Source organism: Megalobrama amblycephala, linkage group LG19 (genome assembly GCF_018812025.1).
Source record: "Megalobrama amblycephala isolate DHTTF-2021 linkage group LG19, ASM1881202v1, whole genome shotgun sequence".
In the NCBI taxonomy this organism is placed as follows: domain Eukaryota; kingdom Metazoa; phylum Chordata; class Actinopteri; order Cypriniformes; family Xenocyprididae; genus Megalobrama; species Megalobrama amblycephala.
The window spans coordinates 21,891,725-21,907,483 of record NC_063062.1 but is presented as its reverse complement, the minus strand read 5'-3'; the positions used below and the strand labels follow the sequence as shown (position 1 = coordinate 21,907,483).

Below are 15,759 nucleotides of genomic sequence, written 5' to 3'. Positions count from 1 at the left end.
AATAGCTGAATTTATTCAAATAACCCCATTCATAAGTATGTGAACCATTGATTTTCACACCCCGACTCTTAATGCATCGTGTTTCCTTCTGGAGCATCAGTGAATGTTTGAACCTTTTTTAATAGTTGTGTTTGAGTCCCTCAGTTGTCCTCAGTATGAAAACACAGATCTCAAAATCCCACAGTCACTGCTGGAAAGGGTTCAAATATGCAAAAATGCTTGAAAACTGATGAATCTGCAGGACCTGGAGGAATTTTCTGAAGAACAGAGCTCAGTTTAAAAAAATAACATGCATTTTTTATTATCCCTCTTATTTTATTAAAATAATTCTCATTTTCACAGATTCTGCAAGGGGTTCACATACTTTTTCATGCCACTGTATCTAATTTAAATATAAAAAATAAACAAATAATATTTGATTTAACAAATAAATTTGATTACAATAAATTGATATAAAAAATGATTTAAATAAGTAATAATTTGTATCAAAATAATATATGAATTTGATTTAAATAAATAAACTGATTAAAATAAATTCAACTTAATTTAAATAAATTAATAACACATCTACACCTAACTGTTCAGTATTATATTAAGTAGCCTATGTAAACTTGGTGGGGAGGAAAACAACCCCGAAAACTTATCTCGTTATTTCGACATATTAAGTGGTTATTTCAAGATATTAAGTCGTTATTTAAACATAATTAGTCGTTATTACGACATAATATCTCGTTATTTCAACATAATAAGTCGTTATAACGACATAATATCTCGTTATTTCAAGATATTAAGTCGTTATATCAACATAATATCTCGTTATTTCAACATACGTCGTTATTACGACATAATATCTCGTTATTTCAACATAAGTCGATATAGCAACATAATATCTCGTTATTTCAAGATATTAAGTCGTTATTTCGACATAATATCTCGTTATTTCAACATAATAAGTCGATATAACAACACAATATCTCGTTATTTCAACATAATACGTCGATATAACGACATAATAACTCTTTGTTGTCTATCAAGTATGATAAAGGACACGCACTTATCAACGTCTTCAGTGGCGCAACACTAATGTATTGGATCGTAATTCTAGCTTTTGCTGCGAAATAACGACCTAATATCTTGAAATAACGAGATATTATGTCGTAATAACGACTTATTATGTTGAAATAACGACTTAATATCTTGAAATAAACACTTAATATGTCGAAATAACGAGATAAGATTTCGTTTTTTTCTTCCTCCCTACCAAGTTTTTTTTTTTCACCATGCGGTTAGGGCTTCCGTAACGCAATAACAGAAACTAAATATTTTACAAATAATTTTTACACATAGACCTCATTTTATTTTACAAATAGGGTCTTTATACATGAAAACAAACAGATAGTTGCATTTTACATTTTAGGATGGTCCCTCGCACGTGAATGCTCCTATTTAAGTGTCTTTCACAGCTAAAAGATTATAAACCAATACGTAGATTATAGACATAGCCATTACGTAAAGACAGTGTCTTAACATAACTACAGTTAGTCAAGGGGCAGTCTTACTTTTCTTTATCAAATTAGACCAATCTACGTTTTTTATGTAACTGACTTAAAAAGTTATGAACAGTCTTAAAGAAACAAAAAAGATCACTGAATTGTAAGACTAGTCTTAGTGGTTTATGCAACCTCCCCCTGGGTCTAGACTCCATTTATGAAACTAAAGTGTGTGCATTTATTTATTTACTACAGGCTTGTTTCGGTAACTCTAGCTACGGCGTTTATTAGGCCTGATTCTGAAACAAACAGACCATTGTCTCTCGGGAGTTTGAGGAAGCTAATTAACTTCAGATATAAGACGTTTGTCAAAGCAATTCTGCGACGGATATCGAGCTAAAAATCGTGAGCGGCTTTCGCTCGATTTTCAGGGAAAGCGTTCTCATTTGCACAGTATTATCGAGTAATGCTGGCTGATTAGACACATCAAAAACCAGAATTTATCATGGTCTACTGAACTGAGGATGATGAGTATCACACACTCACTAGCACATCCTGCTATCCAAGCTACATCGCTCCCCTGGGTCCTCCTACCCCTATACCCCCGTCTCCATGGCAACATGCCCTGCCTCGCATTACCCAGAGAGAGAATGGAAGCTCACAAACACTCCTCTCATAGTCTGTTTCGAGTACATGGTTCTTGTTGCTCCTGCTTTGAAACAGACCTGAGGCTACAGTGATGAGTGGTAGTTTCTTTGTGTGGTGGCAGGAGTCAGGACTTGTAATCGTTCTGGTAAGGCCGCCTTGTGTTCTTTAATTTAACCCTGACAAAATGCTGAGGGGATAATGAGGCCCGGATGAGTCACACTCCCTTTTTCTCCTTCATTTCCTCTTTTTTTTTCTTAGTATACGTGCATGTTTGTTGCAGTTCACGCAATGATCATTTAGTTGGTCAGTTCATCATATATTTCAAATAAGTGATTATTTTCATAAATCGAAACAACTGAGCTAATTAAGTTTAACTTCTTTTGAATACTCACGTATATGGCCAGTCTCTGAGCTACTTCCCTTGTAATTATTATTAGACAGACATCTCCCTCTGCTGGCCAAAAACTGTAAACACAAGATTGTAAATCGCACAAAACCTATTAATTCGCTCACATATTTCACCCCAAATCGATATATATATATATATATATATATATATATATATATATATATATATATATATATATATATGTGTGTGTGTGTTGTATATGAGTTTGGAAACGCCCTAGAAAAGTGGGGTTTTGGACAATACTGGCATGAATCCTTTTTAATTTGTGATAATTTTGCACTGATAAGGGACAACACAAACTATGAAAACATATTTTATTATATAAAGTTTATCAAAATATCCACCATTAGCAGCTATCTGACCTAAACTGGGTTCTAATTGGTTCATTGTATTATAAACTTAATTGGTAATCAATTGTTGAAGCTATTAAGGTGTGCTGACCTACAAATCTTTTACAAACCTGGGCCAAGTTTAAACCAGTAACCAGGCATCACAGCTGGCAAAGGGGCATATCTGATTTTGACATGTATATATTGCCATTATTATGTAATCAAAATGAAAATTATTATTGCTAGTCTTAAATGATAATGTCAAGTTACTGTAATGTATTTGCACCAAAAAATTATAAGGATTTATGCTGATATCGTCCAAAACCACACTTTGCCAGGAGTGTTTCCAAACTTTTGGAGGGCAGTGTATATAATTTATATTTTACAATTTTCCTCTTTCTTACCCCCTTTTTTAATCTCTGTATCTTTTACCTTTTATGACTGTGGGCGGATTTTGGGCTTTGTTGTAAATATTATTCATTTAAAATGTTTAATTAAAAAAAAAAAAAAAAAACTTTAATGGTCCTAAAATAGGGCTGAGACAATTCAAGCGACAATTGAATTAATCCAATAACCATCAAATAAGAATGAAAAATGTAAACATTTCACCAGATATGAGCACATTAACAATCAAAACATACCAAACATTTTCACATTTGAAATAAATCTATTCTTTATTATTTGGACGCAGGGAGAAAGTTATTTATTTATTTATTTGTTATTTTTCATATATTATCTTTTCTCTACTGCACAATTTGCATAATTTCATGACATCCTGTGGACAACCACAAAACCATAACATTAGATTTTTTTCTACTTTTTTTTTTACACGAAGTGAAAAACAAGACTCATTTTACAAGCATTTTTACAGTCGGCATACAACTTCAGATGATGTGTTCAATTTTTCTCTCTTTTTAAACTGAATCCGGAGGCAAAATATATCAACAAACATCTAACAAAACATGCAACATCTATGTAAAAACATAGAAACTCTTTGACAACCATTCAATTTGACAGGAAATTTTGTATCGTCTTTTTCCTTTTTTTTTTCTTTTTTTTTTTCTTTTCATTTTCATTCTGAGAGATGTTGTTGATTTCATCAAACAGGTTGGGTTGGAATGGGTTGATTGAACACATGATTTTAAACCAATCCAGATATTACTTTCTTACACACTTAGACAAATACAGTATATGTACAGACATAGTTTGACCTTGATCACAATCACATGCTCAACGTCAGACCAAATAAATATTCAGACCTCTTCTCGTAGAAAATATCCTATATATTTACAAAAAAAAAAAATTACATTCACACTATTTACGGCAACTGAATTCATCAAACGCATCATGATTTTAAAAGGAATGGAGTAATATAAGAATAGAAGATAATATTTAGTAGTCAAAAAGAAATGAATGTGCTTGCTTAAAGGGTACAACTGAAAATATGCATTATGTTTCCCATTATGTTTCCCAATCCCAATTTTCTGGTATCTTAGCATATTTTTTTTGTCATTATTTATGATGACATTTGGAAACCTATGAAAACAATAACGTAAAGTGCATACTATTAATATGTACTGTGCCATAAAGAGGAAGTAAAAAATAAATAAATAAATAAAAATAAACACTATACAATATTCATATAATTAATTTCTTGTTTTCTTTAACAGATATACATATATTCAGACACTCGCTGGATGTCGCATGTTAAGGTATATGCATTCAAAGAACATAATCCATGTTGCATAGATTTACCCAAACAGAAGCAGTGGTTTGGTTAAAACATCAGGTTGGCACACAATAGTTTATCTTACTATGACAGCAACCTTTTATTCAGATACATCTGTGCACCAGCTGTGCAAGATGCAGATTAAATCATATGGAAACGTCTGTGTACGTTTTATTAGCCAGGTTACAAAACACTCCGTTTCCATGTGTGAGATATGTCCACTGATATCGATAATGGAAACACTGACCGTTAAGTTAAATTACATAATGGTGTTTTCAGGACCTAGACAGACAAAAACATGTGCCTTTATCCATCGATGGCACATACTAGTGTAGCTGTACACTGATATGGTGCAGAGGCAGTGATCATAATGAAAAAGAACCATCCTTCGTAGCTAAACTGACATGAACAGATGAACTTTACAGCAGAAAAACAATATTAAAAAGTGCACCACTATGGAACAGTGACACGGGACGTAGGACATTGCACCATTCAAATAAACAACAAACATAACATTTGGATTTTAGTCGAGCCAATTGAGCCAAAACCCTTATATAAATGCCAGAAAGGTGTACGTTAATTAATATTAATAATATATATATTTTTTTGTCATTGCATATTTGGATTCCACATACAACTTGATCACAAAACGGAGACTATTGATGACAACATCTGACCACTGACATGACATTTACTTCAAGATGCTCTTCATAAAACAAACACATTGCGGACACGTACAATCATACTTCTGGACAGAGAATAGATGCCCTTTAACTTCAGAGAACCTAATTCGAGGGCTTGAGATGCTAAAAACAAAGTACGCCCTCATTTAGCATCCAACAAACAGCCATTCTCGACACATCTCAAGAAGATTGTGTGAAAACCAGATCATCTCAACTTCAATGACATCAGTCACAACATTCCCTAAACGTTGAAGACGACACTCGAGACAATATAAACGGAGGAATCTTAAATTGTGTGCGGTTGGATGCTGCATTCGAAAAGGGAAATCCATTATATTTACGATTGTCTTTCTTCCTTACAGTATAACTTCCATACAGTGCATAACATAGACTGATATGGTCATTGTATATCACATGATTGTGTAAAGAACTATAAATTATGCTACGTTTATCTCCATGTGAATAATGTTTACTTTTTTTTTCTTTTCTTTTTTTGCGAGAAATATATATGACCTTGAACATGTGATAACATCTGAAATGGCATTGAAATGTAGAAAACCTCAAGTAATAATTGGCCCATGCCTACGATATTTTAGATGTAGAATGTAGTTGCAAAAATGACTCCCGCAAAAAGACAACAGCAGTGCTCTGGGAGAGGAAATGGATTTACATATCCTGATTGGGAATGGTTGGGAAAACCAGAAGTCTGACCCTACAGACTGTTCGACACAGTAGTCAGTTTATTTCTTCACCTTGATTTTCTCCTGTCAGCCATTCCAGTTTGACGAACCTACTGTTTCCTGTTTTATTTCTCTCTTTTTTTTTTTTTTTTGAGGGTTCTGATGGGAGATGGATGTGCGTCTGATTATGGCTGCGTTTGATTGGTGGTGGCCATTAGCTTGTGCCAGCTGACTGCCCGCTTACGCATGTCCACTTTGTCCAGCCAGATGTAGGCCTCGCCAATCAGGGTCTTCTTCATAAACTTCCCTCCATTTGACACCAGGAACAGCTGTGAGGAGGAAGGGGATACAAGACGTGGGGAAAGGGCAAACAAAATGTGAGTAAAAGATTCAAGTTAAATTATTTAAATAATTATTTAAATAATATTATACATATACTGTTGTTCAAAAGTTTGGGGGCAGTAAGATTTAAAATAAATTAATACTTTTATTTAGTGACTGTAAAGACTTTACAGTCTATTTATCAAAGAATCTTGAAAATGTATCATGATTTCCACAAAAATATTAAGCAGCACAGCTGTTTTCAACATTATAATAAGAAATGTTTCTGACCCTTCGCAAAGACCCGCCCCCCTTAGTTACTGTTGCTTTGTCCGACAAGCCGTGGCGCTGTCACCCACATACAGTGAAAAATACATACCGGAGCAAAGAGGATACTGACAACACGTCGACAGACAAGACAGAGCAGGTTACTTATGATATTAAACAAAGTCCCAGCTTTCAAATTATGTAATTTTTTAAGAAATTCGAACAATAAAAACCTCTTTTGTGGCTCTTTAATGTGTCGTGACAGATCGCTGTAGTGCCTCAGCTCAAGAGGCTCGTAAACCGATCATCTCTTCCTACTAGTTCATTAATAGCATCAAATAAACATGAATGAACATTAGAAGTAATGTTGTTTCAAACACGCAAAGATGTCAGTACACACCATTTTTCAAGTTTAAGTCCACCGAGGTTAATCTTCTAACTCCTGATTGCTTTGTCGGACAAAATGGCGGATTCGGCGTTCTGATTGGTTAGATCGCTTGTCAATCAAACTCCCAGCGAAGGGTCAAATCAGCATATTAGAATGATTTCTGAATGATCATGTGACACTAAAGACTGGAGTAATGATGCTGAAAATTCAGCTTTGTCATCACAGGAATAAATTACAATTTAAAATATAATAAATAGATTATTTAAAAAAAATGAAAAAAATTTTTTTTAAAAATGTTTCACACTATTACTGTTTTAACTGTATTTTGATCAAATAAATGCAGTCTTGATGAGCATAAGAAACTTTCAAAAACATTTAAAAAATCTTACCAACCCCCAAAAAATAGCTCTTTGGCTGAACATGATTAATTCATGGACAGTGGTTCCATGTTATTAAAACAAGTAAAACCAAATAGAATCAACCATGTACAGCTAACTAGAATCAATGGAGTTCATTTAACTTGAATTAATAATTTTAGTTTAACTTAAATAATTGGTTTTCATTTAAATTGACGTATTCAAATAATCCCACAATTAACGCTCTTTGTTTAGTACTGAGATTTACGTAACAACAACAATTTAAATTCTTGTTAGCAGGTCCGCAACCCGTGTGTGTGTGTGTGTGTGTGTGTGTGTGTGTGTGTGTGTGTGTGTGTGTGTGTGTGTGTGTGTGTGTGAGACTATATATATTTTGAAGTTCCTTCAGTTTGTAATTTCTCTCACCTGAATAGAGTGGCCTACAGGATTCAGGTTAAAACGAAATGTCTCATTGAATGATGGCTCTCTGTCATGGCGACACACTCTGGTCTTCTTCTTTATGATCCTCTTTTGAGTTGCCACATTCACCACATAAAGCTTTACATACAAGTCTACAAATATAACAGATTCATCAGCATTTCAAGATCAAGTATTAAAAATCTTTCTCAAATGACTTATCTTGACTACATTACTTGATTGCAATGGTATAATGAGTATGTGTTGAGGAACATTTCATTACCAGGTAGGTGGTCTGGAGATTTGAATTTGTAGGTGATGTTTCTGCACTGCAGGATCTCAAGAACCAGCTGCTCTCCTTCAGTCTTCATCTCCTTCTTCAATGCAACCTTGATCTCACCTATCATCTTACCTACAGTCAGATAGATAGATAGATAGATAGATAGATAGATAGATAGATAGATAGATAGAAAGAATAACAAAATACAACCTCTTCTATTTCATATATCTGTTGTATTTATCTTTACTTACTGCATATTGTTAGCTGTTCAAGATCAATTAATATAAGTTGTTGGCAATGGCGACCTCTAGGGGGTAGATGCCTAACTAAAAATTTGCACAGAGCAAAAAGGAAACGCTGTAAACCTAAGTAGGCAAAACGTTTATAAACTATGAACTACTGGGGTTGGGCAATGAAACTGAAACATCTGGTTTTAGACCACAATAATTTGAGCCATTCCATTTCCAGAACAGTGGCCAGGTCACTGTGTGATGCTGGAGGAGGAAAACGTTTCCTGACTTCTCCAAAATACTCCAAAGTGGCTTGATAATATTCAGATTTGGTGACTATGCAGGCCATGGGAAATGTTCAACTTCACTTAAAAATCAAGTTTTTAATGTTATTATATGTCTATATGGTGTTTTTAATATGATTTAAAGGTGCCCTAGATTCAAAAATTGAATTTACCTTGGCATAGTTGAATAACAAGAGTTCAGTACATGGAAAAGACATACAGTGAGTCTCAAACCCCATTGTTTCCTCCTTCTTATATAAATCTCATTTGTTTAAACGACCTCCAAAGAACAGGCGAATCTCAACATAACACCGACTGTTACGTAACAGTCGGGGTGTCCGCCCCAATATTTGCATATGCCAGCCCATGTTCCCAACATTATGAAAGGGATTACACAAGGGCATCCAGTTAACATCTGGAGCTGCACACAGCTGAATCATCAGACTAGGTAAGCAAGCAAGAACAACAGCAAAAAATGGCAGATGGAGCAATAATAACTGACATAATCCATGATAGCATGATATTTTTACTGATATTTGTAAATTGTCTTTCTAAATGTTTCGTTAGCATGTTGCTAATGTACTATTAAATGAGGTTAAAGTTACCATCGTTTCTTACTGTATTCACGGAGACAAGAGCCGTCGCTATTTTCATTATTAAACACTTGCAGTCTGTATAATTCATAAACACAACTTCATTCTTTATAAATCTCTCCAACAGTGTAGCATTAGCTGTTAGCCACGGAAGACAGCCTCAAATTCACTCAGAATAAAACTTTAACATCCAAATAAATACTTTACTCACATAAATCTATGGGGTATTTTGAGCTGAAACTTCACAGACACATTCAAGAGACACCTTAGACTTATATTACATCTTGTGAAAAAGCATTCTTGGGCACCTTTAAGACAAACCATGTGCAAATGTATACAATTGCAAGAAAAAGTATGTGAACCACTTGCAGAATCTTTGAAAATGTGAAAAATTTTAACAAAATAAGTGAGATCATACAAAATGCATGTTATTTTTTATTTAGTACTTTCCTGAGTAAGATATTTTACATAAAAGATGTTGTTTACATATAATCCATAAGACAAAAAAAAAATAGCTGAATTTATTTCAATGACCCAGTTCAAAAGTTTGTGAACCACTGATTCTTAATGTGTGGTTACCTGGATGATCTATGACTGTTTTTATGTTTTGTGATGGTTCTTCATGAGTCTCTTGTTTGTCCTGAACAGTTAAACTGAGCTCTGTTCTTCAGAAAAATTCTCCAGGTCCCAAAAATTCTTCAGTTTTCCACCATCTTTTGCATATTTTAACCCTTTACAGCAGTGACTGAATGATTTTGAGATCTGTCTTTTCACACTGAGGACAATTTAGGGACTGGTTCTGCTGGAAAGGATTCCAATATGCAAAAAATGCTTGTAAACTGAAGAATCTGCAGGACCTGGAGGATTTTTCTGAAGAACAGAGCTCAGTTTAACTGCTCAGAATAAACAAGAGACTCATGAAGAACCATCACAAAACAAACAAACAGTCGTGGATCATCCAGGTAACCACACACAGTATTAAGAATCAGTGATTCACATACTTATGAACGGGGTTATTTTAATAAATTCAGCTATTTTTTTTGTCTTGTGGACTATATATAAACATCTTTTATGTAAAATATCTTACTCAGGACAGTTCTAAATAAAAAATAACATGCATTTTGGATGATCTCTCTTATTTTGTTAAAATTATTCACATTTTCACAGATTCTGCAAGTGGTTCATATACTTTTTCCTGCAACTGTAAGTCAGCACCATTGCTGAGTATTTTCTCTTTTTTAAACTGAGGACAGTCTCAAAAACGCAGTTTGATATCGCTGGTGTTTCTGTTGTCACAAACTAACTTGTACCCAATCACGAAAAAATGTGCAGATTTAGCAATATAGCGAGTTTATGATGTATATTACGATGTTATGATGAACTATATGCCTTTCTCCACTGATGTTCGGAGTTGTTCAAAGGATACTAATTTTCAGAAGGCAGCTGTCTGACTCTGAGATTAACGGGACCACGGTTTGTGTAACATTAGCAACACATTATTAGCTGTTTGATAACGTAGTCAAGCCAAAGGCTAATCATATTAATTACCGCTATGTGTCTGACGTTGTAAAAAGTGGATCTCTGAGCTGGTGTGAGTGAGTGGAGGTGGGGCTAATTTGCATAGTCATGGCTCCGTGAAAATACATTCAAGCTATTTTAATGCATGAAGAAATTTTTTTCACAGGAAAAAACATTCAAATATGTCATTTTGGTGATCAAAGATGAGTTTTAAGGGATAAAATTATTGACTACAGGGGAACTTTAAATAAAACTTTATTATCCTGATACACAACACCAACTTTAGGCACCATTGGGTGCACATGGTCCTCCAGAATGGTTCAGTAGTCCTTGACAGTGACCTGCCCATCTAGCACAAGTAGACTTATAGGTGCGAAACCTCCAAAACTATATTGGCCAGTGTTTCAGTTTCATTGTCCAACCCCTGTATGTATGTTAAAAGAAAAAATATATTTATTCACAATATAAATCAATATATATATATAATGAAATGCTAAACTTCAGAATAAGATATTGGTGGCAAAACAATGTTTTGAGTAATGTTCATTATGCTGTACAAAGATAAGCAAAAATGTCCAATGTCTCTTTTGACACTTTGCCACACTCATGACACAGTTAAGAGTCCATGTTTTGTTGTGCCGACGTCTGTTTCTTTTGACAGCAACAAAAACACACCCTCTGCTGTGATGAATTATTCAGCAGTGTATGGCAGTGACACAGTGGCAGAACAGAAGGGGATGACTGCTGTTTTCCTCTGTTTAACAGGTTCTTAGTCTACCAAACAGCTTCCTGACAAGTGTTAATTCAACCTCAGGGGTGAACCTGACCTGTACTGACTACCCTGTATAACAAAGTACAAAGCTCTATTATGACTCAAAGTTTGCCCATTTTATTTTGTTCTCATAAGGTTTTTTGTTATAAGCACGCACATGACTAGAATTAGATTGTGTGTGAACAGAATCTGGAATACGAAACAGATCATTACCTTCCGAATCTGGCAGGTTCAAAGATTCAAGTCCTCTGCTTTTATCTGTCCCATTAGGAATGTTTTTCCTGATGAAATGAACAATGATAGAGCAAAGAAATTGAAGGTGTGAGTACTGCAGTCTTTTATTTTATTTTTTTACTATTTTGATATACATGATTAGTATATATTAGTATATATGTAATATATTAGTACATTATTAGTATATGAATCAAAAATACACACATACATATACATACATATATACACACATACATATACATACATACATACACTATATATATATGTATATATATATGTGTGTGTGTATATATGTATGTATATGTATATGTATGTGTATATATATATATATATATATATATATATATATATATATATATATATATATATATGTGTGTGTGTGTGTGTGTGTGTATATGTATGTATATGTATATGTATATATATATGTGTGTGTGTGTGTGTGTGTGTGTGTGTGTGTGTGTGTGTGTCCCTGGACCACAAAACCAGTCATAAGTAGCACGGGTATATTTGTAGCAATAGCCAACAATACATTGTATGGGTCAAAATTATCGAATTTTCTTTTATGCCAAAAATCATTAGGATATTAAGTTAAGATCATGTTCCATGAAGATATTTTGTCAATTTCCTACCGTAAATGTATCAAAAATTTATTTTTGTGAGTGGATATGCATTGCTAAGGACTTAATTTGGACAGCCTTAAAGGCGATTTTTTTCAATATTTTGATTTTTTTTTTTTTTTGCACCCTTAGATTCCAGATTTTCAAATAGTTGTATCTCTGTCAAATATTGTCATATTCTATCAAGCCATACATCAATGGAAAGCTGATGTATAAATTCTCTTTTTTTTTTTTTTTAAATATTGACCCTTATGACTGGTTCTGTGGTCCAGGGTCACATATGATTAATATATAAAGAGTAGGGTCTAAAAATGTAAGATTTCAAATGTCATTTAAAGCTGCTGTCCGCAACTTTTTTTGTGTACAAAATTTACAAAAATTATATAATGAGAACAGTGTTAATTTTGGCAGCCATTTTTGATTTAGTCTTAGTCTTTATCTTCAGATGAAAATGCTCCTTAGTCTTAGTCACATTTTAGTAATTTTAGTCTTTCATATTTTAGTCTAGTTTTAGTCAACGAAAAGTCATCACATTTTTGTCAAGTCTTAGTCATTACTTTTAGTCAAACTACAGTTACCAACATTAATTTTGATAGCTATTTTATATGTAGTCTTATAATTTTTGACATTGCACTCTTAGCAGTAGCACTTGTGCAATTGTACATATCAAACATCCTTCTGTATACCCTCTCTTTTCCACTTAGACTGCAGTTACACATTTCCATTAAGGGACAATATTTGCCTTCTTAAATAAATTTTTCCAGTGCATTTTTTACCTTTATAAATACCTTTGTAAAATAAATAATGCCTTAAAATTTTTTAAAAATTCAATAAATACATAAAAACAAAGTAATGCTTTTAAATATAACATTAAAACCGCCAGTAGGTGGCGGTAAGTCACTGTTTTTATGAGGGAATCATCGAGTCATTCATTCTTTCAGTATCAAAGCTAGCGGCTGTATTTATGAATGGATCATTGAATCATTGTTGATTCATTCAAAGCCACAGATTCGCTCACGAAACAGTTTGTGTGCTGCAGTTCTGCTGTGGCTTTCGTTGCCAAATAGAGACAATATTCTTGCTGGTATAATATTATCAACATTAAAAACAGTAACTCGTAGAAGGGTATGTTTTTGTATCGAAGAGAGTTTTAATCTTAAATCTACATGCAATCTATTTGTTCTTCATGCTAGTAAGTACTAAATCCCCACTTTTACAAAGGTTATATTGTCGAGAACAGCACTAATGTAGCACAATGCTGGCTTGTGTGGATGCAGTCAGTTTTGACCGCGAAAGAAGAGGTAATCTGATTGAATGTCGTGTATATACCATAGACATACACAGAGAGAAGTAGCTCAAGTAGCTACAATGTTCTTCCGCAAAACACATGCAGTTCTGTTTATTAACCGCTAGAGGGCCAAAAATCGCGGACTGCAGCTTTAAATTTGGAAGTTTTATGTATTTTTTAATTATTAAAATAAATAAAAATTGACATAAAATGGATTAGAAATATTTCAGATTCTGCAGATTTCTTGCCAATAAATCAAATAAGAAATTCATTCAGTTTTGCATTTAAAATTTTCACTCAAATTGTTGATACACTAGTAAGTCAGTAAGATTTGTTTAAAGAAGTTAATATTTACTATTAATTATGATAATAATTATATATTTATTCAGAGACATTACATTGATCAAAAGTGACAGTAAAAACATTTATAATGTTGCAAAAGATACATTTCAAATTTTATTCATCAAAGAATCCTGAGGAAAAAAATGTATCACCATTTCCACAAAAATATAAAGCAGCACAACTGTTTTCAACATTGATAATAATAATAAATATTTCTTGAGCAGCAAATCAGCATATTAATGATTTCTGAAGGATCATGTGACATTGAAGACTGGAGTAATGATGCTGAAAATTCAGCTTTGCCATCACAGGAATAAATTACATTTTAAAATACATTAAAACAGAAAACAGTTATTTCAAATTTCACAATATTACTATTTTTACTGTATTTTTAACCATAAAAGCAGCTTGGTGAGCATAAGAGACTTTAACAACAACATTAATTCTATACTTTTGATATATATTTTGATATTATATACATAAGCGGCACTATATACATAGGTGGCACTAGTGTTTCTGTTCTATTAACTAATGCAGATAATCTCAAAATAGCCAAATATCATCCAATATATCAGCCTATCACTTCACTGAATATTTGAAGTCTATATGATACAAATTAATTGCAAATGCAGGATTAAATAGGCATACTTACAGCTGAGGGACCTGAAATATGGCGCTGTCCACAGCATTAGTGCCCATGGCATCTTCACTGTCCAGAGTGTATCCATCCCCATCAATCATTCTGTGGTTTGTTTTATCTGTAGAAACACACACACACACACACACACACACACAAACAGAGTGAAAGAAATTAGACATGTGTCATATAAAGGACAGGGCTCATTATTTACATTACTAATTTAAAAACAGTTTATGCAAAAAGAATGGATATGCATTTATTCACATATGAACAGAAAAGATAAGCAAGAGAAGAACTAAAAAAAGAGACCACGGTGAAATGAAAGGTAATGCACTCTTTGTAAAATAACTTTAAACATCGGTTTAAACACAGAACAGAAATTTATGCAAATTTCGTGGCTTTCTTGATTATAGATTTAAACATTTTTGTGTTTTGCTTCTAAAATGGACGTGTAATGTGCTGATTAGTGCTGATTTTTATCCTTATATTTAGAGAGAGGGAGGAGTCACGTGTCTCTCACCTCCTCTAGCAGAGATCCCTCCATGATGGTCATCTGACTCGATACTTTGCTCTCATTGGCTGGAAGATGTTGTATGATCAGTATGGGGCCAGTTCTGCCTTTAGATGGGGCTGTCTCTACACGGACTCATCCACAGATTGCATAGTCGCCCTCACATGAAACCAGCTCATGATTTTTACACACCACAGTCATGCGGACATAGATATGGGTTTGATCTGGGGTAAAGGCCTGGGATTTTACTTGCAAGGGGAAATGAGGTAACAGAGGGGTTCATCATGCTCTGGATGTCAGTGTGAAGTGTCTTCAATATGCAAATTTAGCATCGATTATCTATATGACAGCAGGAACATTTGGCAAAGAATACTTCTAGGGATCTTTTTTTTATTTAATACAACAAAAGCCTCCTCTGCTACTACAGAATTGCAGTTTTACAAAAAAAAAAAAAAAAAAAAAGATTGAGCCTGAATGTCTGGCATTAACTTTTATCTGGGAAATAAAAATTTTAATTACTGACTCACCTAAGTTTTACTGCAGCTAAAGGCAGGTTTGAGATTTACGAACGGGAGTTTAACAGACATTGGTTGTTTAAATTATTTAATGTTTTATAGGCTTTATTAAAAATGAACATCTTTTAGATGGGATTATTTTCGTTTTGACACTCAAATGTCTAAATTTAAATGCTGGAAGGTTTAAAAAGTACTTTAGGGCAATCTAATTTTTCACT

At 33.5% G+C, this 15,759-nt stretch overlaps 1 protein-coding gene and 1 long non-coding RNA gene across 2 annotated transcripts in view; one reads left to right on the top strand and one right to left on the bottom strand.

Moving 5' to 3' along the window:
- Positions 1 to 1,752: 1,752 nt before the first annotated feature.
- Positions 1,753 to 15,240, top strand: LOC125253829. Its single transcript, XR_007181550.1, has 4 exons — positions 1,753 to 2,283; positions 6,124 to 6,345; positions 11,665 to 11,715; positions 15,008 to 15,240. It is a non-coding gene; the product is annotated as an uncharacterized LOC125253829 (long non-coding RNA).
- pclob (piccolo presynaptic cytomatrix protein b) overlaps positions 3,788 to 15,759 on the bottom strand; it is an 81,123-nt gene continuing 69,151 nt past the window's right edge. Inside the window, 5 exon segments of the mRNA XM_048168010.1 lie at positions 3,788 to 6,297; positions 7,727 to 7,872; positions 8,001 to 8,129; positions 11,608 to 11,675; positions 14,528 to 14,633. Coding sequence (XP_048023967.1) covers positions 6,154 to 6,297; positions 7,727 to 7,872; positions 8,001 to 8,129; positions 11,608 to 11,675; positions 14,528 to 14,633 — 593 coding nt within the window. The 3' untranslated portion in view covers positions 3,788 to 6,153.